Genomic DNA, 27,668 nt, shown 5'->3' on the forward strand with positions numbered 1-27,668 from the left:
CTGTGGTGGGAGCTAGCTAGCTGGTGTTATGTTGCTGTCACTGATGTCGCTGTAATGAAAATCACAGTTTCCTGTCACAGAGAGGGAGGGAATGAGGGAGAGAGAGGGAATGAAAGATAGAAGTGGGGAAGAGAGAGAGAAACGAGGGAGGGAATGAATAGGAGGGAGTATGCCTCTTACACCAGTATTGATGTGCAGCTTGTGAACAGAGTATGATCTATGGTCTACTGTACCAACATACACCTACAGTACATTCTCATAATCTCCTCATCCGATGTTGGGAACCCCTTCTCTGATCCACTTTGGTGTATAGATATTCACCCACTGACTTAAACATGTAAACATGTATGATCACCGAGTCATGTAGAAACAATAAGCCCTCCATCCTACACTTCCCATGGTTATTTCATGGCTGTGTAGGGAGGAGAGGAGATGCACAGCCTTGTCAGGAACACACATGTGAATCCTGGGACATATTGTTATGCCTGGCTGGTGCGCTGGAGAAAGAACCACTCAGCTGAGCTTAGTGGAACGGAGTGCGGGATGCGAGAGAGCAGGCAGGTCACCCGGTGATACAAGTCCGTATTCGGGGTCAATCCATGTCTGAGGACATCGGGAGATGCAAGAAAAACCAGCCACTATTGGCAACAATGAGCACTGTACTGTAGTTTTCAGTACTGTAGTTTTCAGTGTTGCTAGGATGATGGTGATGGTGAGGATGGTGATGGTGATGGTGGTGATGGGGATGGTAGTGGTGAGAATGGGGATGGTGATGGTGATGATGATGGTGAGGATGGTGATGGGGATGGTGGTGATGATGGTGATGGTGAGGATGGTGATGGTGGGGATGGTGATGGTGATGGTGGGGGGTGGTGATGGTGATGGTGGGGATGGTGATGGGGATGGTGATGGATGGTGATGGGGGAGAGGCGTAAGCATCTGCCTCTAATTCCAAAGGTTGCACGTTGAAATCCAGTGATAGAAATTAGTTTTGATATTTTTGTTTTAAGCCTATCCCAAACCTTAACCCTTACCTTAAACATTCAGAGTTATAATGCCCAACCCTCAGAATTTGGAGTTGATACTTAAACTTAACCTTAAACACTTCTAAATTGACATTTGATAAACATGGATGAACGTCTAATTCTGCCGTGAGACTGTGAGAGCTTGTTGGAGAGAGAGAGAGAGAGAGAGAGCGCAGCATCAGTGCTGGAGTGAAAACAGAGAAGGAGCGTGAAAGGAGAGAGGGCGGGAACAGGAGAGAGTGCCAGACAGGAGAGGTAGAGGGAACAAGAGACGAGGAGAGAAAAGAGTGAGAATCGAGAGAGAAAAGAGGGGAGAAGTGGAGTGCTGCTGAGCACCTCTCATCCCAGCTCTCCGCTCCAGACTCCCTCCACCGTTGGACTCAAGATGAGCAGCCCGTCTCCATGTCTGTTGCGTGCCGTCAGCCAACCCCCGGCTCCGAGAGGTCAAGATCAGCCTGAAGACCAGGGAGACCCGGGAGAACTAACAGGGAGACGGTCCACACCCCTCCGATCCATTGGTGGTGACCCCTGGGGAGGGGACAGGGACAGTTACAGAGAGGCCACCAGGGACCGGGCCATCACCCCAGGGAAAGAGACGCGCGCTCCGGGCCACTCTGAGCAGCAGCAACCGCAGCCGGAGCACCCCACCCGTCCACAGAGCCCAGAGGAGGGCAGCGAGGGGTGATGGGAGAACCACCAGGCAGGAGGACAGAGCACCAGCCTGAGAGGAACGGGACCCTCCGGTCATACCCACGTCTGGATCTAGAGACCCTCATCCTCTGGGACTGGTCTGGGTCTCTCCCCCCATTTCCTGTTTCTTCTCCTCTTCCTACCACCTGCAACCCCTGCCAGACGTCAGCAACGCCATGCTCCCTCTCCCCCTTGCCCAGCTTCTCCCCCCACCACCTCCTCCTCAGGCAGGAGTAGAAGAAGGCGAGGTGTCTGAGCTACAGCACCTCCAACATCTGCTTCAACTCCATCCTGGATGGACGCTTCAGGCAGCTGCAAGGTAAACTACTGTCCAGGCTGGTCTGGGCTGGGGGTGGTGATGGTGTTGGTGGGATGGATGCTTCAGGGCAGCTGCAAGGTAAACTACTGTCCAGGCTGGGCTGGGGGTGGTGATGGTGTTGGTGGGATGGACGCTTCAGGCAGCTGCAAGGTAAACTACTGTCCAGGCTGGTCTGGGGCTGGGGGTGGTGATGGTGTTGGTGGGATGGACGCTTCAGGCAGCTGCAGGTAAACTACTGTCCAGGCTGGTCTGGGGCTGGGGGTGGTGATGGTGTTGGTGGGATGGACGCTTCAGGCAGCTGCAAGGTAAACTACTGTCCAGGCTGGTCTGGGGCTGGGGATGGTGATGGTGTTGGTGGGATGGACGCTTCAGGCAGCTGCAAGGTAACTACTGTCCAGGCTGGGGCTGGGGGTGGTGATGGTGTTGGTGGGATGGACGCTTCAGGGCAGCTGCAAGGTAAACTACTGTCCAGGCTGGTCTGGGGCTGGGGGTGGTGATGTGTTGGTGGATGGACGCTTCAGGCAGCTGCAAGGTAAACTACTGTCCGCTGGTCTGGGGCTGGGGTGGTGATGGTGCTGGTGGGATGACGCTTCAGGCAGCTGCAAGGTAAACTACTGTCCAGGCTGGGTCTGGGGGTGGTGATGGTGTTGGTGGGATGGACCGCTTCAGGCAGCTGCAAGGTAACTACTGTCCAGGCTGGTCTGGGGCTGGGGTGGTGATGGTGCTGGTGGGATGGACGCTTCAGGCAGCTGCAAGGTAAACTACTGTCCAGGAGGCTGGTCTGGGCTGGGGGTGATGATGGTGTTGGTGGGATGGACGCTTCAGGCAGCTGCCAAGGTAAACTACTGTCCAGGCTGTCTGGGGGTGGTGATGTGGGTGGTGGGTCCACAGTCCCACCCTCTCTCACTTAACTTTAGGGTTAGGGTTCGGGTAGGGTTAGGTTAGGGTTAGGGTTTCGGTTAGGGTTAGGTTAGGGTTAGGGTTCGGGTTAGGTTAGGTTAGGGTTAGGGTTAGTCTTGCAGTGTGGTGGTGGTGTCCAGGTTCATCCCCTCCCACCTCTCACCTTCAACCCTACAGGGGTTAAAGAAGAGAACACAGTTTCCCAGGGTACCCTTCCCATCCCTCGTTCTGTGTTCGGGACAGATTTAGGTCAAGGAGGGGTTGATGGGGAGGTCTGGCTTGTGATGCGAGCGAGCGTGTGGGTGGTTTGATTGCTCCTGCTGTCCGTGACGAGCTGGAGAGTCAAGGAAAGTGCCGTGACATTCCACGGGAGTGTAGTGGCACTTTAAAAAAATGTTTATTTGGTATTTATTATTTTCAGGAAGCAGAGGCTATGTCCCAACTGTTCGCTGAGTTTGATCTGAATATTTCATGAAGCAAACTCCTAAAAAGGTGTACTGTTGTTTTCCTTTTCCCCTGCCATTCAGCAGGCTGGTGTTGTAGTCTTTTATTGTGGAATACGAGCGGGACTGATTATGTATTAACACTATCTTGACACCCTTATTACCTGTCTACCCACCCTTAACCACTCACCTTGTACTCACCAACTATATTTCACCTGACATTATCAAAATATGATGTAACATAAACACTAGCTACAGTATTCATTTGGTTTCTTTTCTCCTGATGAGCTATGTGACTCTCCTAGGCTCTTCAGAAACTCTATGTTCAGATAACTGTGTGGAACATCTATTAAATATCCATCCCCTCCTTTCCTCCTCTCCCTCCTAACTTCCATTTTTTCTCTCCATTATTCGATTTTCTAAGAGAGCGGTTGTCCATCACTCTTGAATTTACATTAGCTTTTGCTAGCCAGCTCCCTGATGACAGGAACACATTAGTGAGGAGGACAGGAGGACAGGAGGAATAAGAAAGGAAGCCAGCCTCTACTGTCCAATGATTCAGTGGATTCTGAAACCCATGATGTAATTCAGGCACTGTCTGCTCTCTCTCTCTCAATTCAATTTAAATGATCTCTCTTTCTCTCTCTCATCTCTCTCTCTCTGTGTGTTCTGTTATCTCTTCATCATCTCTACTCTTCATATTGATTTATGATTTGTTAACCTATGTCTTTGTTATTCCATCATTCATTTTGTTAGTGTTATTCTTTCTGTGTTATCTCTGTGTTATCTCTGTGTTATCTCTGTGTTATCTCTGTGTTATCTCTGTGTTATCTCTGTGTTATCTCTGTGTTATCTCTGTGTTATCTCTGTGTTATCTCTGTGTTATCTCTGTGTTATCTCTGTGTTATCTCTGTGTTATCTCCATGTTATATCATGTTATCGCTGTGTTATTGCTGTGTTATCTCTGTGTTATCTCTGTGTTATCTCTGTGTTATCTCTGTGTTATCTCTGTGTTATCTCCATGTTATATCATGTTATCGCTGTGTTATCTCTGTGTTATCTCTGTGTTATCGCTGTGTTATCTCTGTGTTATCGCTGTGTTTATCTCTGTGTTATTCTGTGTTATCTCTGTGTTATCTCCATGTTATACAGTGTTATCTGTGTTATCTCTGTGTTCTCTGTGTTATCTCTGTGTTATCTCCATGTTATTCTGTGTTATCCTCGGTGTTATCTCTGTGTTATTCCGTGTTATCGATGTGTTATCGATGGTTATCGCTGTGTTTCTCTGTGTTATCTCTGTGTTATCGCTGTGTTATTCTGTTGCTCTGCCAACTGGTATGCCATTCTGTCTTTGTTCTGTGTCTTTGGGTGTCTGTTACAGTACCAATGTATTATAAATTGTACCTTTCTGCAATGCATTGTTTATTTACATTTACTTTGTCTCTGTCCTCTCACCCTGCTCCCATGCCAAACTCCTGCAGCAAGCTCCTGTGTAGAGTTGAAGTCATGTCATTCTAAAAGGTTTCCCCCACTGCCTGGGTAGGTGTTGCTTAGCTGTGCTGGGTGCCTCTGCTGCCCTGGTGTGTCTCTGTCAGTCTGTTCTCTCATCAACATGCTCCACACCAGACCCAGACTCCTGCAGCATTCTTCCCATCAACTAAACTCGTCAGGTTGTCAGGTTGTACTTTGGTTATAGAAGGTTGTATACTGGTTGTACATGTTTTTGGGGTAAACAGAGGGGGAGACAGTAGGAAGGGTGGACGACGTGGGAATGTTCAAATCTCCCACAACCGATCTCTGGTGGGGAGTAGTATATAAGGTGACTAGCCAGGAATAGCCACGGTTAGCCACGGTTAGCCAGGATTAGCCACGTTAGCCATGTTACCCACAGTTATATAAGGTTTGTTAATGTCATTGTTCTGTCTCTGTCCCTGAACTTCTGTAGATCCTTTATTGTGTTGTGCCCTTTGTCTGTTAGATGTTGTGTTGAGTTGTGTTGAGTTGAGTTGTGTTGAGTTGAGTTGTGTTGTGCCCTCTGTCTGTTAGATGTTGAGTTGAGTTGTGGTTGAGTTGAGTTGTTGTTGTGCCCTCTTCTGTTAGAATTGTTGAGTTGAGTGTGTTGAGTTGAGTTGTGTTGAGGTTGAGTTGTGTTGTACCCTCTGTCTGTTAGATGTCAATGTTGAGCTGCATTGAGTTGTGCTGTAGTTGTATTGGGTTGTGTTGTGTTGGATTGGGTTGGGTTGTGCCCTCTGTCTGTTAGAAGGCATGTTGAGCTGAGTTGAGCTGAGTTGAGCTGTGCTGTAGTTGTGCTGTAGTTGTAGTTGTGTTGTGTTCTATTCTCTGTGTGTTGTTGTGTTCTATTCTCTGTGTGTTGTTTTGTTCTATTCTCTGTGTGTTGTATTCTCTGTGTGTTGTTGTGTTGCATTCTCTGTTTGTTGTTGTGTTGCATTCTCTGTGTGTTGTTGTGTTTGTATTCTCTGTGTGTTGTTGTGTTGTATTCTCTGTGTTTTGTTCTATTCGCTGTGGTGTTGTAATTCTCTGTGTGTTGTGGTGTTGTATTCTCTGTGCGTTGTTGTGTTGTATTCTCTGGGTGTTGTGTTTAGCCCACGGGTTCAGAGACTGCTATAGTCTCTGGTGACAGACTATTAACTGTTACATAAGTGCACACGGGTAAGATTTGGTTCTGGCTGCCAAACTATACCTCTAGGTTACACAACCAGTCCCTGCCTGCCCCCAGGTCCATGCCACTATGACTCAGGCTAGAAGGCTGGTTAGCTGGTGCTCAGTGACTTGCCAGGCAGGGCTGTGGGAAAAACCCGGCTCTCTCTGGCTCTCTCTGTCTCTCTCTGGTTCCTCTGTTTCTCTCTGGCTCTCTCTGGCTCTCTTGCTCTGCCTGGCTCTCTCTGGCTCTTTCTGGTTCTCTCTTGTTCCTCTCTTGTTCTCTCTGGCTCTCTCTGGCTCTCCCTGGCTCTCTGGCTCTCCTCTGACTCTCTGGCTCTCCTGACTCTCCTGGCTCTCTCTGACTCTCTGCTGCTCTCTGGCTCTCTGGCTCTCTCTGACTGAGTAAAGGGAAAATCCATCAGCATCATTAAGTCAGGTGGCTTGTGGCTGTCGCTCACTGGAGGTCAGAGAGTGGGACGGTCTGGAGACCACTGTACTGAGACAGCCCTTGGCCTGGGCTGGGGAGGGACGATGCCAGCCTGGAGAGTGTGTCCACTCAAAACACACCAGAGTATTATTCAGCCTTGTCGTTGTACTGAGACAGCCTTGGCCTGGCTTGGGAGGAACGATGCCAGCCTGGAGAGTGTGTCCCACTCAAACACACCAGAGCCAGTAGTCAGAGGCCATTATAATGTCACATAATCCCTAAGGGATCCCTACGGGTCAAAATTAGTGCACTACGTAGGAATAGGGTGCTTTAGTGCTCTGGTCTAAATTAATGCACTACGTAGGGAATAGGGTGCTATTTGGGACGCAGATGGTGCTGTTGTTTTGCATGTTTTAACTGTCATTACTTTAAAAATTATTTTGGATGTTGTGCAGTGTAGGGCAGTGTGTGCTGTAGCTCTTTGTTATTTACCAGGGAGGTGACAGAATGGGACATGACTAATTTAAACGATACTGCCTAGTCTCTTATGGAGTACAGGACTGTATAACATGGCTGTAGATGACAGATGTGTTACATTTTCACAATGCAGAGAATAGATTATGAGAGCAATGATACAGACTTTATCCCTTTTTTATGTCATTCTCCTTGCCCCCTCTCCTTTAGCTGCGTGTGTCTCCTTCTTTTCCCCTTCATCTCCGGGTTACCTGTCTCTCTCTCTCTCTCGCTCAGTGTGTTGCCCTTCGTCTTATCCCATGCCTCCCTCTCTCTCTCCATCTCACTCTTCCCTCTCTCTCGGGTCTTTCTCCTTCCTTCCTTCCTTCCTTCCCTCCCTCTCTCTCTCTCTCTCTCTCTCTCTCTCTCTCCTCCTTTCTTATCTTGCTCTCTCTCTCTCTCCTCTCTTTCTCTCTCTCTCCTCTCTCTCATCCTCTTCCTCTTCTTTCTCTCTCTCTCTCTCCCTCTCCTCTCCTTCTCTCTTCTCCTCCTCCCTCTCTCTCCTCTCTTCCTCCTCTCCTCTCTCTCTCCTCCTCCTATCTCTCCTCCTCCCTTCTCTCTCCTCTCCCTCTCCTCTCTCCTCCTCTCTCCTCTCCCTCCCTCTCCCTATCTCCCTTCTTATCTTCTTCCTTGTCTTCTTGCTCTCTCTCTCTCTCTCTCTCTCTCTCTCCCTCTCTCTCTCCTCTCTCTCTCTCCCCGCCTCTCTCCTCTCTCTTCTCTCTCTCCTCTCTTCCTCCCCTCCTCTCCTTTCTTATCTATCTTGCTCTCTCCTCTCTTCTCTCTCCTCTCCTCTCTTCTCTCTCTCCCTCTCCTTCTCTCTCCTCCCCTCTCTCTCCGCATTCCTCCTCTCCTCTCCCGCCTCCTCTCTCCTTTCTTCCTCCTTTCTTTTGCTCTCTCTCTCGCTCTCTCTCTCTCTCTCTCTCTCTCTTCTCTCTTCTCTCTTCTCTCTCCTCTCTCTCTCCCTGTTCTCCACAGCCTGAGGGCCTGAATCATTTATAGAACAAGCCATTAAGGATGCAGTATTTTGCACTGTTATATTTGGGACCAGGGATAAACATGGTACAAGCATTAGAGGAAGGAACACATGTAGGCAAGCAGGTCACACACACACACACACACACACACACACACACACACACACACACACACACACACACACACACACACACACACACACACACACACACACACACACCACACCACACACACACACACACACACACCTTGGACTGAGTCATATACAGGCACAATGAAATTCATTTAAGCACATGGATATTGGTTGTTGAGTAGGAGGCACATCTGTCAGTGTCTTCGTCCCAAATGGCACCCTACTTCCCCTATGTAGTGAAACTTCTTAGACCAGAGCCCTAATGGGCCATTTGGGACGTAGACAGTTGTTGAGGGGGGCTTTAAAGTGTTACTGTGAGTTCCACTGCTAACCAGTAAGGAGACATAATGCCACCAGGTGGGTAGTAGTCAGCCCAGGCTTGGTCTCATACACTAGACGTAACATAGTAAATGAAAATCCAGGACACTCAAATTACTATGATATGTTACGTTTGGTATGGTTACATACAGTACATAAGATAGAAGGTTACTTAATGAAGGCAAAAATGAAAGGAGGGTGGTTGGTCTGGAGGATGGATGGGTGGGCGTACACTCTTAGAAAAAAGGGTTCTATAAGGGTTCTTTGTCCATCCCCATAGGAGAACCCTTTCTGGTTCCAGGTAGAACCGTTTCTGGTTCCAGGTAGAACCTTTTCGGGTTCCATGTAGAACCCTCTGTGGAACCAAAAGGGTTCTTCAAAAGGGTTCTCCTATGAAAATTCGCAACATATTATATGAGTTGCAATTCGTAACATATTATACGAATTGATGATGGGCTACCACCAATTAATACATACAATACCAAACGTAATATATCATACTAATTTAAGTGTCCTGGATTTCTATTTACAATGTTACGTTGACCCATTTACCCATATTGCCTGCATCCGTAATGGGTCAGCGGTCAACGACCTCCACTCATCACTGTCAACGCTCCCTGAAACACTACAGCGAGCAAGCCTTCTAATCGACCTGGCCCGGGTATCCTGGAAGGATATGACCTCATCCCGTCAGTAGAGGATGCCTGGTTATTTTAAAAAAAATGCCTTCCTCACCATCTTAAATAAGCATGCCCCATTCAAAAAATGTAGAACCAGGAATAGAAATAGCCCTTGGTTCACTCCAGACCTGACTGCCCTTAACCAACACAAAAAACATCCTGTGGTGTTCTGCATTAGCATCGAACAGACCCCGTGATATGCAACTTTTCAGGGAAGTTAGAAACCAATATACACAGGCAGTTAGAAAAGCCAAGGCTAGCTTTTTCAAGCAGAAAATTTGCTTCCTGCAACACAAACTCAAAAAGTTCTGGGAGACTGTAAAGTCCATGGAGAATAAGAACACCTCCTCCCAGCTGCCCACTGCACTGAGGATAGGAAACTCTGTCACCACCGATAAATCCACTATAATTGAGAATTTCAATAAGCATTTTTCTACGGCTGGCCATGCTTTCCACCTGGCTACCCCTACCGCGGTCAACAGCACTGCACCCCCTACAGCTACTCGCCCAAGCCTTCCCCATTTCTCCTTCTCCCAAATCCAGTCAGCTGATGTTCTGAAAGAGCTGCAAAATCTGGACCCCTACAAATCAGCCGGGCTAGACAATCTGGACCCTCTCTTTCTAAAATTGTCTACCGAAATTGTTGCAACCCCTATTACTAGCCTGTTCCACCTCTCTTTCGTGTCGTCTGAGATTCCCAAAGATTGGAAAGCAGATGCGGTCATCCCCCTCTTCAAAGGGGGGGACACTCTTGACCCAAACTGCTACAGACCTATATCTATCCTACCCTGTCTTTCTAAGGTCTTCGAAAGCCAAGTCAACAAACAGATTACAGACCATTTTGAATCCCACCACACCTTCTCCGCTATGCAATCTGGTTTCAGAGCTGGTCATGGGTGCACCTCAGCCACGCCAAGGTCCTAAATGATATCATAACCGCCATCGATAAGAAACAATACTGTGCTGCCGTATTCATTGACCTGGCCAAGGCTTTTGACTCTGTCAATCACCACATCCTCATCGGCAGACTCAATAGCCTTGGTTTCTCAAATGATTGCCTCGCCTGATTCACCAACTACTTCTCTGATAGAGTTCAATGTATCAAATCGGATGGCCTGTTGTCCGGGCCTCTGGCAGTCTCTATGGGAGTGCCACAAGGTTCAATTCTTGGGCCAACTCTTTTCTCTGTATACATCAATGATGTCGCTCTTGCTGCTGGTGAGGCTCTGATCCACCTCTACACAGACGATACCATTCTGTATACTTCTGGCCCTTCTTTGGACACTGTGTTAACAACCCTCCAGGCGAGCTTCAATGCCATGCAACTCTCCTTCCGTGGCCTCCAACTGCTCTTAAATATAAGTAAAACTAAATGCATGCTCTTCAACCGATCGCTGCCCGCACCTGCCCACCCGTCCAGCATCACTACTCTGGACGGTTCTGACTTAGAATATGTGGACAACTACAAATACCTAGGTGTCTGGTTAGACTGTAAACTCTCCTTCCAGACTCACATCAAACATCTCAAATCCAAAGTTAAATCTAGAATTGGCTTCCTATTTCGCAACAAAGCATCCTTCACTCATGCTGCCAAACATACCCTCGTAAAACTGACCATCCTACCGATCCTCGACGTCGACGATGTCATTTACAAAATAGCCTCCAATACGCTTCTCAATAAACTGGATGCAGTCTATCACAGTGCCATCCGTTTTGTCACCAAAGCCCCATATACTACCCACCACTGCGACCTGTACGCTCTCGTTGGCTGGCCCTCGCTTCATACTCGTCGCCAAACCCACTGGCTCCAGGTCATCTACAAGCCCCTGTTAGGTAAAGTCCCCCCTTATCTCAGCTCACTGGTCACCATAGCAGCACCCACCTGTAGCACCGGCTCCAGCAGGTATATCTCTCTGGTCACCCCCAAAGCTAATTCCTCTTTTGGCCGTCTCTCCTTCCAGTTCTCTGCTGCCAATGACTGGAACGAACTACAAAAATCTCTGAAACTGGAAACACTTATCTCCCTCACTAGCTTTAAGCACCAGCTGTCAGAGCAGTTCACAGATCATTGCACCTGTACATAGCCCATCTATAATTTAGCCCATACAACTACCTCTTCCCCTACTGTATTTATGTATTTTGCTCCTTTGCACCCCATTATTTCTATTTCTACTTTGCACTTTCTTCCACTACAGATCTACCATTCCAGTGTTTTACTTGCTATATTGTATTTACTTTGCCACCATGGCCTTTTTTGCCTTTACCTCCCTTATCTCACCTCATTTCCTCACATTGTATATAGACTTATTTTTCCTACTGTATTATTGACTGTATGTTTGTTTTACTCCATGTGTAACTCTGTGTTGTTGTATGTTGTCGAACTGCTTTGCTTTATCTTGGCCAGGTCGCAATTGTAAATGAGAACTTGTTCTCAACTTGCCTACCTGGTTAAATAAAGGTGAAATAAATAAAAATGAATCAAGGTTGGTAATACATAAGTCACAGTGCTGCTGACGTTCTTACTCTCAGAGTAGGATCATACTTTAAAGACTAGTTACAAAGGCCTTGTGGATTCTCATGTCTATTCCCAAGCTTCAAAAATGTATTGCACACTCATGCACACACACACATTTTCATACATCATACACTCCACAGTGTTCTGCCTAGTGGTGCTTGTTTGAATGATTCCAAAATAAGTCAACCGGTAACTAATAGGTTACTGCTGCGTTATTACTGTGTAATCTGGTGATATCTGACCTAGTTCCCAGTATTCTCCTCCTGTAGATGAGCGTGAAGCAGTCCAGAAGAAGACCTTCACTAAATGGGTCAACTCCATCCTGTGCCGGGTCAGCTGCCGGATCTCTGACCTGTACCTGGACCTCAGGGATGGACGCATGCTCATCAAACTACTGGAGCTCCTCTCTGGAGAGAAACTGGTACGTGGGTGTGTGTGTGTGTGTGTGAACAGTGTGTATTTCTGATGTATTGTATGTGTGTTCTGTAGCTTTTCTTTTGTCCCTGTTATGTCAATGATCTGATGATATCCAGATCAGTGTGTACTCCAGTCACAATCTCATTTATCAAAGTATTCAGACCCCTTGACTTTTTCCACATTTTGTTAGGTTACAGCCTTGTTCTAACATTGATTAAATTGTTTTTTTCCCCCTCATCAATCTACACAGAATACCCCATAATGGCAAAGCAAAAACAGGTTTTTAGAAATGGAACGGAAATATTACATTTACATAATTATTCAGACTCTTTACTCAGTACTTTGTTGAAGCACCTTTGGCAGCGATTACAGCCTCGAGTCTTCTTGGGTATGTCGCTACAAGCTTGGCACACCTGTATTTGGGGAGTTTCTCCTCTCAAGCTCTGTCAGGTTAGATGGGGAGCATTGCTGCACAGCTATATTTAGGTCTCTCCAGAGATGTTCGATCAGGATTAAGTCCGGGCTCTGGCTGGGCCACTCAAGGACACTCAGAGACTTGTCCCAAAGCCACTCCTGTGTTGTCTCGGCTGTGTGTTTAGGGCCGTTGTCCTGTTGAAAGGTGAACCTTCACCCAGTCTGAGGTCCAGAGAGCTCTGGAACAGGTTTTCATCAAGGATCTCTCTGTACTTTGCTCCTTTCATATTTGCCTCGATCTTGACTAGTCTCCCAGTGCCTGCTGCTGAAAAACATCCTCACAGCATGATTCTGCCACCACTATGCTTCACCGTAGGGATGGTGCCAGTTTTACTCCAAATGTGACACTTGACATTCAGGCCAAAGAGTTCAATCTTGGTTTCATCAGATCAGAGAATCTTGTTTCTCATGGTCTGAGAGTATTTAGGTGCCTTTTGGCAAACTCCAAGCGGGCTGTCTTGAGGAGTGGCTTCCGTCTGGCCACTCTACCATAAAGGCCTGATTGGTAGAGTGCTGCAGAGATGGTTGTCCTTCTGGAAGGTTATCCAATCAACAGAGGAACTCTAGAGCTCTGTCAGTGTGACAATCAGGTATTGGTCACCTCCCTGACCAAGGCCCTTCTCCCCCGATTACTCAATTTGGCTGGACGGCCAGCTCTAGGAAGAGTCTTGGTGTTTCTAAACTTCTTCTATTTAAGAATGATGGATGCCACTGTGTTCTTGGGGACCTTCAATGCTGCAGACATTTTGTGCTACCCTTCCCCAGATCTGTGCCTCAACACAATCTTGTCTCGGAGCTCTACGGACAATATCTTCGACCTCATGGCTTGGTTTTTGCTGTGACATGCACTGTCATCTGTGGGACCTTATATAGACAGGTGTGTGCCGATCCAAATCATATCCAATCAATTGAATTTACCACAGGTGGACTCCAATCAAGTTGTTGAAATATTTCAAAGATGATCAATGGAAACAGGATGCACCTGAGCTCAATTTCAAGTCTCAATACTTATGTAAATAAGGTGTTTCTGTTTTTAATCTTTTATAAATTTGCAAAAATGTATAAAAACCTGTTTTTGCTTTTTCATTATTGGGTATTGTGTGTAGATTGCTAAGGATTTATTTATTTCTATTATAGAATAAGTCTGTAACCTAACAAAATGTGGAAAAAGTCAAGGGGTCTGAATACTTTCTGAAGGCACAGTAAATAGCCACACACTACACATTCTCTCCCTCTCTCCCTCCTTCCAGCCCAAGCCCACTAAGGGCCGTATGCGGATCCACTGTCTGGAGAACGTGGACAAGGCCCTGCAGTTCCTCAAGGAGCAGAGGGTTCATCTGGAGAATATGGGATCACACGACATCGTCGACGGCAACCACCGCCTCATCCTGGGACTCATCTGGACCATAATTCTCAGATTCCAGGTGAGTTAGGAGTCTTCTTCTAACTAACCACTTAAACAACACAGGTTACAAAATGACCTCAATTTAAACCACCTGGTCACCTGGTACATACCTGGTCCCAGATCTGTTTGTGCTTTATAGCCAACTTCTATGTCCTGGTGGCAAGACAGCACAAACTGATCTGGGACCACCAGGTGATCTAATCACTAAAGACAACACTGGTTACACAATGAACTAGAATTCAACATAAATCCCCTCTACCTGGAGCTGTATACAGTCTGGTTTCAGCCAACAGCCATCATTATCTGGTGCTAAAACTAAAACCACATCCCAAACAAAACACCATGTGTGTTTGATTATTTTATCTGGGCTGACACAGTGATTCTTTTTAACAGGCTGATACAGTATTTATTTTTAATTTGACATCCTACTGTTATTTTTAGCTTTGCTAGTTCAAACAATATGGCCTAGTTGCTGTATTATTCACTCCATCAAGGAGGAGAGGAGAAAATAGGAGAGTTGACTAGCTAGCCTCTGTCTGCATCCCTACATAGTGTCAGAACAAACAGAGGAGAAGAGAAGCAAAGTGGTGCTAAATTTAGCCTCTGAGGAGCCGTACGTCTCACAGATCCCTGTTTTAATTACTGACAGTGTGTTGGTAGTTGGTGGGAAGATGGTAACCTTGATAATTTACAGATTTAACATGCCCCGCTCTATCAATTTAACCAAGGTTTCAATTAGATTCTAGATCTAGTATTAGCCTTTTTTTAAAACCTTGTTTTAACTTGTTTTACCCTCATTACTAATAAAATATACTCTTCATATTTCAACCTAAAATAGGAAATAGGCAGCTTATGGCTAAACATTCTCCCATTCTAAAATATACAATATCTACACTATACACTGCATGTCAAATATGCCGAATACAACAGGTGTAGGTAGACCTTACCGTGAAATGCTTACTTACAAGCCCTTAATCAGCAATGCAGATTTTTTTTTTTAAGTAAGTAAGAAAATATATTTTTAGGGCCTTCCTCTGACACCGCCTGTTATAGAGGGCCTGATGGCAGGACGCTTGGCCCCAGTGATATGCTGGGCCGTACGCACTACCCTCTGTAGCGCGTTGCGGTCAGATGCCGAGCAGTTGCCATACCAAGTGGTGCTGCAACCAGTCAGGATGCTCTTGATGGTGCAGCTGTAGAAGTTTTTGAGGATCTGAGGACCCATGCCAAACCTTCAACTCCTGAGGGGGACTACTGGAAAAGGAGGACCAAGCACGCCCCCATTCTCATCAACGGGGATGTAGTGGAGCAGGTTGACAGCTTCAAGTTCCTTGGTGTCCACATCACAAACAAACTAACACGGTCCAAGCACACCAAGACAGTTGTGAAGAGGGCACGACAAAACCTATTCCCCCTCAGGAGACTTAAAAGATTTGGCATGGGTCCTCAGATCCTCAAAAGGTTCTACAACTGCAGCATCGAGAGCATCCTGACCGGTTGCATCACTGCCTGGTACAGCAACTGCTCAGCCTCCGACCGCAAGGCACTTCAGAGGGTAGTGTGTACGGCCCAGTACACCACTGGGGCCAAGCTTCCTGCCATCCAGGACCTCTATACCAAGTGGTGTATGTGACAAATACAATTTGATTTGATTTGAATAGGCGTTGACGTGCGCTCTTCACAACTGTCTTGGTGTCCGTCAACATGTAGGTTTTGTTATGTCTGTTTGGTCTCCACATAAGAACTATCTAGTCTAGTGTAAATTCCATATTCATGTAGTTGACTCTCTGTCCCTCCTGTCCCTGTCCGACAGATCCAAGACATTGTGGTGGAGATGGGACAGGTAGACGGGACTCAACGGCAGAGCCGCACAGCCAAGGACGCTCTGCTACTCTGGTGCCAGATGAAGACTGCCGGGTGAGATTAAAAAAGGCTAATCCAAAGAAATTTACAGAACTGTCAGTATTGACAGAGAAACTTAGTGGCCCGTGTGAGAATAGAACCCACATAAAGAAATGAGAGGCCCACACACAGAATACTGCTACTCCCCATCCCCAAATAAAACACTTGAACATATAGGCCATCAAAGTCTTTGTCAGGTCAGTAGAACCCACAGCCCTGATCTTTCCAACACCATGCTCTAACTCACTGAGACATTGGAACCACAAAAGGATCAATGATCAGGGTTGCTTGGATAAAGCCAGGTTCATTAGAGATCAGTGTATCTTATTAGTCCTGTTAAATGCTGGGATCAGGTTGTGACTGAGGTCAGTCTGGGACATTGACTCTTTCGTCCTTCCTGTTTCTACAGATATCCAAACGTAAACATCACCAACTTCACCACCAGTTGGAAAGACGGTATGGCTTTCAGCGCTCTCATACACAAACACAGGTAAGAAAAGATATAATCACATATCATCCACAATAGTTGTGCCAGAATGATATCATTGGTTACAACCTGGTTGTAACAGAACCATATACACTATATACACAAAAGGACACGCATTCAAATTAGTGGATTCGGCTGTTTCAGCCACACCCACTGCTGACAGGTGTATAAAATCAAGCACACAGCCATGCAATCTCTATAGACGAACATTGGCATTAGTATGGCCTTACTGAAGAGCTCAGAGACTTTCAACGTAGCACCGTTATAGGATGCCACCTTTCCAACAAGTCAGTTCGTCAAATTTCTGCCCTGCTAGAGCTGCCCTGGTCAACTGTAAGTGTTGTTATTTTGAAGTGAAAAAGTCTAAGAGCAACAACGGCTCAGTGGTAGGCCACACAAGCTCATAGAACGGACTGCCGAGTGCTGAAGCATATAGCGCGTAAGTATAATTTGTCCTCGGTTGCAACACTCACTACCGTGTTCCAAACTGCCTCTAGAAGCAACGGCAGCACAAGAACTGTTCGGCGGGAGCTTCATGAAATGTGTTTCAGCAGCTGCACACAAGCCTAAGATCACATTGCGCAATGCCGAGCGTCGACTGGAGTGGTGTAAATCTCGCTGCCGTTGGACTCTGGAACAGTGGAAGCGCGTTCTCTGGCGTGATGAATCAGGCTTTACCATCTGGCGGTCCGACGGATGAATCTGGGTTAGGCGGATGCCAGACGAACTTAGTTCCAGTGAAAGAAATCTTAACACTACAGGATACAATGACTTTGTAGACGATTCTGTGCTTCCAACTTTGTGGCAGCACTTTGGGGAAGGCCCTTTACTGTTTCAGCATGACAATGCCCCCGTGTACAAAGCGAGATCCTTACAGAAATGGTCTGTCGAGATCAGTGGGGAAGAACTTGTCTGGCCTGCACAGAGCACTGATCTCAACCCGATTGAGCACCTTTGGAATGAATTGGAACACCGACTGCGAGCCAGGCCTAATCACCTAATATCAGTGCCCGACCTCACTAATGCTCTTGTGACTGAATGGAAGCAAGTCCCCACAGCGATGTTCCAACATCTAGTGGAAAGCCTTCCCAGAAGAGTGGAGGCTGTTATAACAGCAAAGAGGGGATCAACTCCATATTAAAGCCCATGATCTTGGAATGAGATGTTTGACGAGCAGGTGTCCACATACTTTAGGTCAAGTAGTGTAAATATGTGGCTTTGGGTTGTAATGTGGTTGTAATCGCATGAACCAGTTTGACCTGCCGACACCTGAATACAAGACCACAACCATTATTTTCTTTATTCACACTATTCCCCCCCCTCTCTCTCTCTCTCTCTCTCTCTCTCTCTCTCTCTCCTCTCTCTCTCTCTCTCTCTCTCTCTCTCTCTCTCTTTTCTTTCTCTCTCTCTCCTGTCTCTCTCTCTCTCTCTCTTTTCTCTCTCTCTCTCCTCTCTCTCTCTCTCTTTTCTTTCTCTCTCTCTCCTCTCTCTCTCTCTCTCTCTTTTCTCTCTCTCTCTCCTCTCTCTCTCTCTCTCTCTCTCTCTCAATTCAATGTCTTTATTGGCATGGAAAACACATGTTTACATTGCTAAAATAAGTGAAATAGATAATAAACAAAAGTGAAATAAACCAACAAAAAAAATCACAGTAAACATTACAATCACAAAATTTCCAAAAGAATAAAGACATTTCAAATATTATATCTACATACAGTGTTGTAATGATGTGCAAATAGTTAAAGTACAAAAGGGAAAATAAATCAAAGTAAATATAGGTTGTATTTATAATAGTGTTTGTTCTTCACTGGTTGACCTTTTCTTGGTTGCCCTTTTCAGGTCACAAATCTTGCTGCTGTGATTGGACACTGTGGTATTTCACCCAATAGATATGGCAGTTTATCAAAATTGGATTTGTTTTCGAATTCTTTGTGGGTCTGTGTAATCTGAGGGAAATATGTGCTTCTAATATGGTCATACATTTGGCAAGAGGTTAGGAAGTGCAACTCAGTTTCCACCTCATTTTGTGGTCAGTGTGCACATAGCCTGTCTTCTCATAAGAGCCAGGTCTGACCTTTCTCAATAGCAAGGCTATGCTCACTGAGTCTGTACATAGTCAAAGATTTTCTTAATTTTGGGTCAGTCACAGTGGTCTGGTATTCTGCCACTGTGTACTCTCTGTTTAGGGCCAAATGGCAAACTAGTTTGCTGTGTTTTTTTGTATTTTTTTTGTATTTTTTTCCCAATGTGTCAAGTAATTATCTTTTTGTTTTGCTGTCCTGGGTCTTTGTGGGGTCTGTTTGTGTTTGTGAATTTAGCCCCAGGATCAGCTTGCTTAGGGGGCTGTTCTCCAGATTAATTTCTCTGTAGGTGACGGCTTTGTTATGGAAGGTTTGGGAATCGCTTCCTTTTAGGTGGTTGTAGAATCTTTTCTGGATTTTGATCATTAGTGGGTATCGGCCTAATTCTGCGCTGCATGCATTATTTGGTGTTTTACATAATAGACTGAGGATATTTTTGCAGAATTCTGTATGCAAAGTCTCAGTTTGGTGTTTGTCCCATTTAAAAAAAATCTTGGTTGGTGGGCGGACCGCAGACCTCAAAACCATGAAGGGCAATGGGTTTTATAACTGATCCTCATTGTTATGTCTCTCTCTCTCAGGCCAGACCTGGTGGACTATAGTGGCCTGAAAAGGTCCAATCCAACCCATAACCTTCAGAATGCCTTCAATGTAGCAGAGCAGACGCTTGGAGTAACAAAACTCTTAGACCCTGAAGGTGAGTGACAATGTGCTGTTGCCTCATCTAGAACTAAGAACCAGTTTCCTGGACCCAGATTAAGCCGAGTCATAGACTAAAAAGCATACTCAATGGAACATTTCAGTAGAAAATCCTTTTCAGTCCAGGACCCTTTGTTCGGGTAATCGGTCCTTTCAGGTCTTTATGGGCTGAGCTCAAGGTGATCTTCTAGTTCTGACTGTCTGTCTGTATTACAGATGTGTTCACAGAGAACCCAGATGAGAAGTCCATCATCACATACGTTGTGGCTTTCTACCACTACTTCTCCAAGATGAAGGCATTAGCGGTAGAGGGGAAGAGAGTTGGCAAGGTGGGGATGGGATAAATAATGCAGTGTGTGTGTGTGTGTGTGTGTGTGTGTGTGTGTGTGTGTGTGTGTGTGTGTGTGTGTGTGTGTGTGTACATCCGTGCATGCATTGTTTCATGTGAGTGTATTACACCCTAGTGTTTGAGTAACCTAACCCTCTGTATCCATCCTCTAGGTACTAGACCATGCCATAGAGACAGAGAAGATGATTGACAAGTACGAAACCCTGTCGTCAGACCTGCTGACATGGATACAGCAGACCATCATCGTCCTGAACAACCGTAAACTGGCCAACTCTCTGACCGGGGTCCAACAGCAGCTCCAATCCTTCAACTCCTACCGCATAGTGGAGAAACCACCCAAGTCAGTCACATCAACCTGTCGTATTAATATATGGCTCAACTAGGGTTGCATGATTCCAGAAACGTTCCCTAAAAAAATCTGGGTTTTCCAGAAATCCTCCAGGATTCTAGTAACTTCGAAACTGGGAATTTCCCCCATCTTTTAAAATAAGACATTCTGGTTCTGGTTCTGACATATTGTTTATTGTTCTGTCTGTGATGTTCCAGGTTCCAGGAGAAAGGTAATCTGGAGGTGCTGTTGTTCACCATCCAGAGTCGTATGAGAGCCAACAACCAGAGAGTCTATACCCCCAAGGAGGGGGCTCTAGTGGCTGATCTCAACAGGGTGAGGAATATAAGCTTGCAGGAATACTAAAATCAAGGGAGGTAAATTTAATCTAGTGGGCTGGTTCAGGACTTACTTACGCTATGGGGCGTCTGCCGGAATGCAGGAATGGAGGAGACCGAGGCAGTAGATTGAGTACTGGGTGATTTATTCATGAACAAAGACAAAAGAATGACTGAATCTTAACAAAGTCCTACAGTAGTCTGTTGACAGTGAAATAAACTGTCCATGTCTGTGCAGCTCCTCCTCATGGACTGCACCGGATTTTCCAGTTCTTGCTGTGAGATGTTACCCCACTCTTCCACCAAGGCACCTGCAAGTTCCCAGACATTTCTGGGGGGAATGGCCCTAGCCCTCACCCTCCGATCCAACAGGTCCCAGACGTGTTCAATGGGATTGAGATCCGGGCTCTTCGCTGGCCATGGCAGAACACTGACATTCCTGTCTTGCAGGAAATCATTCACAGAACGAGCAATATGGCTGGTGGTATTGTCATGCTGGAGGGTCATGTCAGGATGAGCCTGCAGGAAGGGTACCACATGAAGGAGGAGGATGTCTTCCCTGTAACGCACAGCGTTGAGATTGCCTGCAATGACAACAAGCTCAGTCCGATGATGCTGTGACACACCGCCCCAGACCATGACAGACCCTCCACCTCTAAATCGATCCCGCTCCAGAGTACAGGCCTCGGTGTAATGCTCATTCCTTCGACGATAAACATGAATCTGACCATCTCCCCTGGTGAGACAAAACCGCGACTCATCAGTGAAGAGCACTTTTTGCCAGTCCTGTCTGGTCCAGTGACGGTGGGCTTGTGCCCATAGGCGACGTTGTTGCCGGTGATGTCTGGTGAGGACCTGCCTTACAACAGGCCTACAAGCTCTCAGTCCAGCCTCTCTCAGCCTATTGCGGACAGTCTGAGCATTGATGGAGGGATTGTGCGTTCCTGGTGTAACTCGGGCAGTTGTTGTTGCCATCCTGTACCTGTGATGTTCAGATGTACTGATCCTGTGCAGGTGTTGTTACACGTGGTCTGCCACTGCGAGGACGATCAGCTGTCTGTTCTGTTTCCCTGTAGCGCTGTCTTAGGCGTCTCACAGTACAGACATGGCAATTTATTGCCCTGGCCACATCTGCAGTCCTCATGCCTCCTTGCAGCATGCCTAAGGCACGTTCACGCAGATGAGCAGGGACTCTGGGCATCTTTCTTTTGGTGTTTTTCAGAGTCAGTAGAAAGGCCTCTTTAGTGTCCTAAGTTTTCATAACTGTGACCTTAATTGCCTACCGTCTGTAAGTTGTTAGTGTCTTAACGACCGTTCCACTGGTGCATGTTCATTAATTGTTTATGGTTCATTGAAGATCTGGGAAGTTATTTGGATTTTTATGAATTATCTTTGAAAGACAGGGTCCTGAAAAAGGGCAGTTTCTTTTTTTGCAATCAACCATGTTGTCCTCTGCAGGCCTGGGAGCATTTGGAGCGGGCGGAGCATGAGAGGGAACGTGTCCTGAGAGACGAGCTAATTCGTCAGGAGAAACTGGAGCAGATGGCCAGACGCTTCGACAGGAAGGCTTCCATGAGAGAGACCTGGCTACTAGAGAACCAGAGACTGGTGGCACAGGTAAATGTCCAATATTATACACTGGGTGGTTCGAGCCCTGAATGCTGATTGGCTGGCAGCCGTGGTATATCAGACGTAACATGTCCACTATTATACATTGGGTGGTTCAAGCCCTGAATGCTAACTGGCTGACAGCCGTGGTATATCAGACGTAACATGTCCACTATTATACACTGGGTGGTTTGAGCCCTGAATGCTGATTGGCTGGCAGCCGTGGTATATCAGACTTAACATGTCCACTATTATACACTGGGTGGTTCGAGCCCTGAATGCTGATTGGCTGACAGCTGGAATACACCTGAACACAGACAGCACATAAAAAACATAACAAACAGACATCCACTGTTCATTTTGGGGCCAATTCAACGCTGAGATAAGTGCATGCAACTTGGACCTTTGCATAAATCATTCATTGATGTCAGTGGGATACTTGTGTGAAAACTTGCACAGATCTCAAGTCAGAATACTTACCTGCCCCAAATATTAAGATAGACATACATAACAGTCTCTTCACATCTGAAATACCTTCCACCTTCAGGACAACTTCGGCTACGACCTGCCGGCGGTAGAGGCCGCTAAGAAGAAGCACGACGCCATCGAGACGGACATCGCTGCCTACGAGGAACGCATCCAGGGCATAGTAGCCATCTCTAAAGAGCTGGAGTCTGAGCGTTACCACGACACCAAGCGCATCGACGTGCGTAAGGACAACATCCTGAGGCTGTGGGATTACCTACAGGAGCTGCTGAAAGCTCGCAGGACACGCCTGGACAAGAACCTCACCCTGCAGAGGATCTTCCAGGAAATGTTATACATCATCAACTGGATGGATGGGATGAAGGTACGGTGATAATAGTAACAATACTAATAATACACATCATAAAATAACAATATGGCCAAAGCAACTTGCAACATGGAAGATATTGACAGTGATGCATACTGTATTTACTATAGCTGGCCCCTGCTGCAATCAAACCCATAACCCTGGTGTTGCAAGCTAACCCATAACCCTGGTGTTGCAAGCTAACCTATAACCCTGGTGCTGCAATCAAACCCATAACCCTGGTGTTGCAAGCTAACCCATAACCCTGGTGTTGCAAGCTAACCCATAACCCTGGTGTTGCAAGCTAACCCATAACCCTGGTGTTGCAAGCTAACCCATAACCCTGGTGTTGCAATCTAACCCATAACCCTGGTGTTGCAAGCTAACCCATAACCCTGGTGTTGCAAGCTAACCCATAACCCTGGTGTTGCAAGCTAACCCATAACCCTGGTGTTGCAATCTAACCCATAACCCTGGTGTTGCAATCTAACCCATAACCCTGGTGTTCTAATCTAACCCATAACCCTGGTGTTGCAAGCTAACCCACAACCCTGGTGTTGCAATCAAACCCACAACCCTGGTGTTGCAAGCTAAACACAACCCTGGTGTTGCAAGCTAACCCATAACCCTGGCTTTGCAAGCTAACCCACAACCCTGGTGTTGCAATCAAACCCACAACCCTGGTGTTGCAAGCTAACCCACAACCCTGGTGTTGCAAGCTAACCCACAACCCTGGTGTTGCAAGCTAAACACAACCCTGGTGTTGCAAGCTAACCCACAACCCTGGTGTTGCAAGCTAACCCACAACCCTGGTATTGCAAGCTAACCCACAACCCTTGTGTTGCAAGCTAAACACAACCCTGGTGTTGCAAGCTAAACACAACCCTGGTGTTGCAAGCTAACCCACTAAGCCATTGGAACCAGACACAGCATGGTCTAGGTTATGAATCTGAAAAAAAACATTCCACAGGGATGTTGGTCCATTTTGACTCCAATGCTTTCCACAGTTGTGTCAATTTGGCTGGATGTCCTTTGGGTGGTGGACCATTCTTGATACAGACGGGAAACTGTTGAGTGTGAAAAACTAAGCAGCGTGGCAGTTCTTGACACAAACCGGTGCGCCTGGCACCTACTACCATACCCCGTTCAAAGGCGCTTAAGTATTTTGTGTTGCCTATTCACCCTCTGAATAGCACACATACACAATTCATGTCTCAATTGTCAAGGCTTAACAATCCTTCTTCAACCTGTCTTCTCCTCTTCATCTACACTTATTGTAGTGGATTTAACATCAATAAGGGATATCAATAAGTGATCATAGCTTTCAACTGGATTCAACTGGTCAGTATGTCATGGAAAGAGCAGGTGTTCTTAATGTTTTGTATACACAGTGCATAGAGTGTATAACTGCAGAAATACATTACGATAGTTTCCCCCTGCTCAAGCAAGATATGCTACAACATTCCTTTGCTAGGTTTGTCCCATCTCAATGAACTAACCTCCTTGCCACCCCACGCTTCTGTGCCTGACCTCCCCTCCCCCTCCACCTCTCCCCCTGACCCCTCACCTCTGACCCTGTGGCATGTCCCCAGGCTCGGCTGCTCTCCCCTGACTTTGGGAAGCACTTGTTGGAGGTGGATGACCTGCTCCAGAAGCATGCTCTGGTGGAGGCTGACATCACTGTGCAGGCAGAAAGAGTTCACGACTCCAACGCTGCTGCTCTCAAGTTTGCCAATGGAGATAGTAAGTGAAGTGCAAGGAACATTCCTATTCCTTCTACTGTCCCTCTACCTGTTTTGTACTCGGGCCATACATATCATCTAACAAAAGAGGGTAACACGTTACATTAAATATTTTTTAAGTATACCTTCATGTAAAGTGTAACCCAAAATACTGTAGATCTTCATGTAAAGTGTTACCAAAATATATCTTCATGTAAAGTGTTACCAAAATATATCTTCATGTAAAGTGTTACCAAAATATATCTTCATGTAAAGTGTTACGAAAATATATCTTCATGTAAAGTGTAACCCAAAATATATTTGAATGTAAAGTATAATCCAACTCAGTGGTCTTGTGGTTAGAGTGTGCGCCCTGAGATTAGAAAGTGGGGGATCCATTATCACGGCATAACATTAAGTCATGTTTTGACCCACCTCCCCCCTCTCTCTCCCAGGCTACAAGCCCTGTGACCCCCAGGTGATTAAGGACCGGGTGCAGCACCTGGACCTGTGTTACCAGGAGCTGTGTGCCCTTGCGGCCCAACGCCGCGCTCGCCTCGAGCAGTCCCGACGCCTCTGGAACTTCTTCTGGGAGGTAGGTAGTCTAGATGCTGGAAAGATGGGCTTGAAACTGGAGGGTTGTGCCCTTGAGCAAGGGACTTAACCCCCAAAGTACTCCATGGGTGCTGCACTGCGGAGGACCATGTCCTCCGAACTCTCTCTCTCTGTGTGTGTATGTGTGTGTCTCAAGGGGTTTGGGATAAAGGAAAAATACAAACATTAGTGTATCCGAGACAATTGACATTAAAGTATATTATGTCTTATCTCAGATGGCCGAGCTGGAGAGCTGGATCAAGGAGAAAGAGCATATCTTCTCCTCGCTGGACTACGGCAAGGACCTGACCAGTGTGCTGGTCCTGCAGAGCAAACACAGTGCCTTCGAGAACGAGCTGGGGGCTCGCCGTGCACACCTGCAGGAGATCATGGATGAGGGTGATAAGATGATCCAGTCCAGACACTTCGGGGCACCCCAGGTCAGTTGGTAGAGGGTGCTGGGCTTAGGTGGTAGGCTTGGCTGGGCTTAGGTGCTGGGCTTAGGTGGCACTTGCAACGCCAGGGTCGTGGGTTTGATTCTTGCTGGTGTCCCCGTTACTTAAATGTATGCATGCAGTACTTTAAGGTGCTTTGGATAAAATTCTAAATGAAATATATTTTATTATTGTATATATTAGGTTGGGGATTGCATGGAGGACGTGAGGCGTCAGTGGCAGCAGCTGGAGGAACTGGCAGCGTTCAGAAGGCAGAACCTCCAGGACACCCAGCGGTTCTTCCAGTTACAGGGAGATGCTGAAGATCTGAAGGCCGGGCTGCTGGATGCCAAGAGGCAGATGACTAGTGATGACATGGGCCATGATGAGTATACCACCCAGAGATTGCTGAAGAGACACCGAGACCTCCGGAACGATGTCGCCAAGAACGGAGCCACCATCGATGCTCTGACCAAACAGGTGAATGAATGAACTGACTGACAGAATGGCTGATTGGGGATGTGTCCAAAAAAGCACCCTATTCCCAGGGCAAGTAGTTTACTATGTAAGGAGTACCATTTCGGACGCACCTTGGTTTGTTTTACTGTACTACTTAAAGGTGCCACCAGTTGCTACATCCATTTTTTTATTTAAAAGTGAATGATATGCACCCATCAAATATAGTACAAAATATAAGCTTGTTTTACTCCAATGTTTGTAAACAAAGTAAAACGTAAACAAACACTGTATAGCCTAAAAACATTGTTAAAACTATCATGGATGGTCAGTACTTGCATCCACATCTCTGTCTTTGAATTTGAGAGTGGTTACATTTCTCCAGCAATGTATGTATATGGCAAATACACTTGAACTTGACCAGGCGGCGACGCTACCCGAGGAGCTGCGCAACACGCCTGACATCCAAAGACGTCTGAAGGACATCAGAGACCTGTACATGGAGCTAATGTCCCTGTGTGACCTGAGGCAGAAGAAGCTGGATGATGCCATGGCCCTCTACACAATCTTCAGTGAGACAGAGTCCTGCGAGCTGTGGATGGGCCAGAAGGAGACCTGGTTGGTGGGGCTGGACGTTCCGGAGAATCTAGAGGATCTGGAGGTGGTGCAGAACAGGTACAAACCACAGTTATGATACAGTATGAAGGTTGGAGAGGAAGTGGTGCAGAACAAGTACAAATCAAGCTGCTTACATTGCAGACAAATTGCACAGATTATCAGATCATATCATATTGTTTGGGTCCCTGCAATGTTAAACACGACTTCCACATTTGTAGAGATCTGACACCAATCATATCTGTATATTTGCTCTAGTGCAGGTGGCTCACAGGCTGAATTTGGCCCATGGGTCATTTTATTTGTCCCCTCATGTTTTCAGAGTAAAAAAATATAGATTCTTTAAATATTTGTTTTAATTGTTTGACATGTAGACTGTAAAAACACCACCAAATCAGCTCCAAGTGATTTTTATTTTGGAAATCTGCTCCAAAGTATTCCCATGCATAATAGAGAGATATACAATGTATTGTAAATGATCGTATAAAAATGTAAGCAAGGTTTGAAAGGATTATGTTTTAGTCAAATATTATATCTGTTTGGGCTTCTTGCTGTCAGTTTGCAGTCCGTGGCTGATGAGCCCTGCACACTGTATGATGTATCGATTACTATGTTTTCTCTTCTTAGGTTGAGTATTCTTGCTTCAGATATGGCTAATGTCCAGACGCGTGTTGATGATGTCAACAAAGCAGTGAAGCAGCTTGAGGACAGCAGACACCCTTGTACCAAAGAGGTGAAGGAATGCCAGTTGAGACTGAATACGAGGTGAGACTCAGGCTGATGTCTTCTTCTTTTTCTTCTTCTTCTTAATATTATTTATCCATAGTCCACAGTCTTTCCTCCCTGCATTATTAATATTGACTCTCTCCTTTGCTTCTCTTCGCTTCCAGGTGGGAGGCCTTCAAGGCCATGGTTGAGGACAAGAAGCGGAAGGTGGATTCAGCTCTCAGCTACCACAACTATGGACTGGAGTGTGACGAGACAGAGGCCTGGATCAGGGACAAAACCCGGGTCATCAAGTCTACCCAGGACCTGGGCAATGACCTAAACGCAGTGATGACCATCCAGAGGAAACTCTACGGGATGGAGCGGGACGTGGCTGCCATCGAAGACAAGCTCAACTTCCTGAGGAGCGAGGCGGACCAGCTGGCCAAGGACCACCCAGACAACGCTGCAGACATCCTGTCTAGGAGAGCCGAGCTGGACACAGCCTGGGATAACCTGAAGGCCACCCTGAAGGACCGGGAGGTGTGTTTGTGTGTGAGTGTGTGTGTGTTTGCTATCTGGAGTTGATCCCCTCAAACAACAACAAATTGACTATTAAAGTTGTAT

The 27,668-nt window shown here is 46.5% G+C and overlaps 1 protein-coding gene across 1 annotated transcript in view; it reads left to right on the plus strand.

The window, feature by feature from the left end:
• The window catches only part of LOC115162034 (spectrin beta chain, erythrocytic-like), a 78,129-nt gene that overhangs the window by 16,190 nt on the left and 34,271 nt on the right, over positions 1-27,668 (plus strand). Inside the window, 17 exon segments of the mRNA XM_029712952.1 lie at positions 11,869-12,020; positions 13,741-13,914; positions 15,709-15,812; positions 16,207-16,287; positions 18,944-19,059; positions 19,278-19,390; positions 19,563-19,750; positions 19,957-20,074; positions 21,535-21,693; positions 22,232-22,534; positions 24,109-24,259; positions 24,693-24,832; positions 25,068-25,271; positions 25,470-25,745; positions 26,146-26,396; positions 26,964-27,101; positions 27,227-27,584. Of these exon segments, the coding sequence (XP_029568812.1) occupies positions 11,869-12,020; positions 13,741-13,914; positions 15,709-15,812; positions 16,207-16,287; positions 18,944-19,059; positions 19,278-19,390; positions 19,563-19,750; positions 19,957-20,074; positions 21,535-21,693; positions 22,232-22,534; positions 24,109-24,259; positions 24,693-24,832; positions 25,068-25,271; positions 25,470-25,745; positions 26,146-26,396; positions 26,964-27,101; positions 27,227-27,584 (3,026 nt within the window).

This window comes from Salmo trutta, chromosome 25, assembly GCF_901001165.1.
Source record: "Salmo trutta chromosome 25, fSalTru1.1, whole genome shotgun sequence".
NCBI classification, from domain to species: Eukaryota; Metazoa; Chordata; class Actinopteri; order Salmoniformes; family Salmonidae; genus Salmo; species Salmo trutta.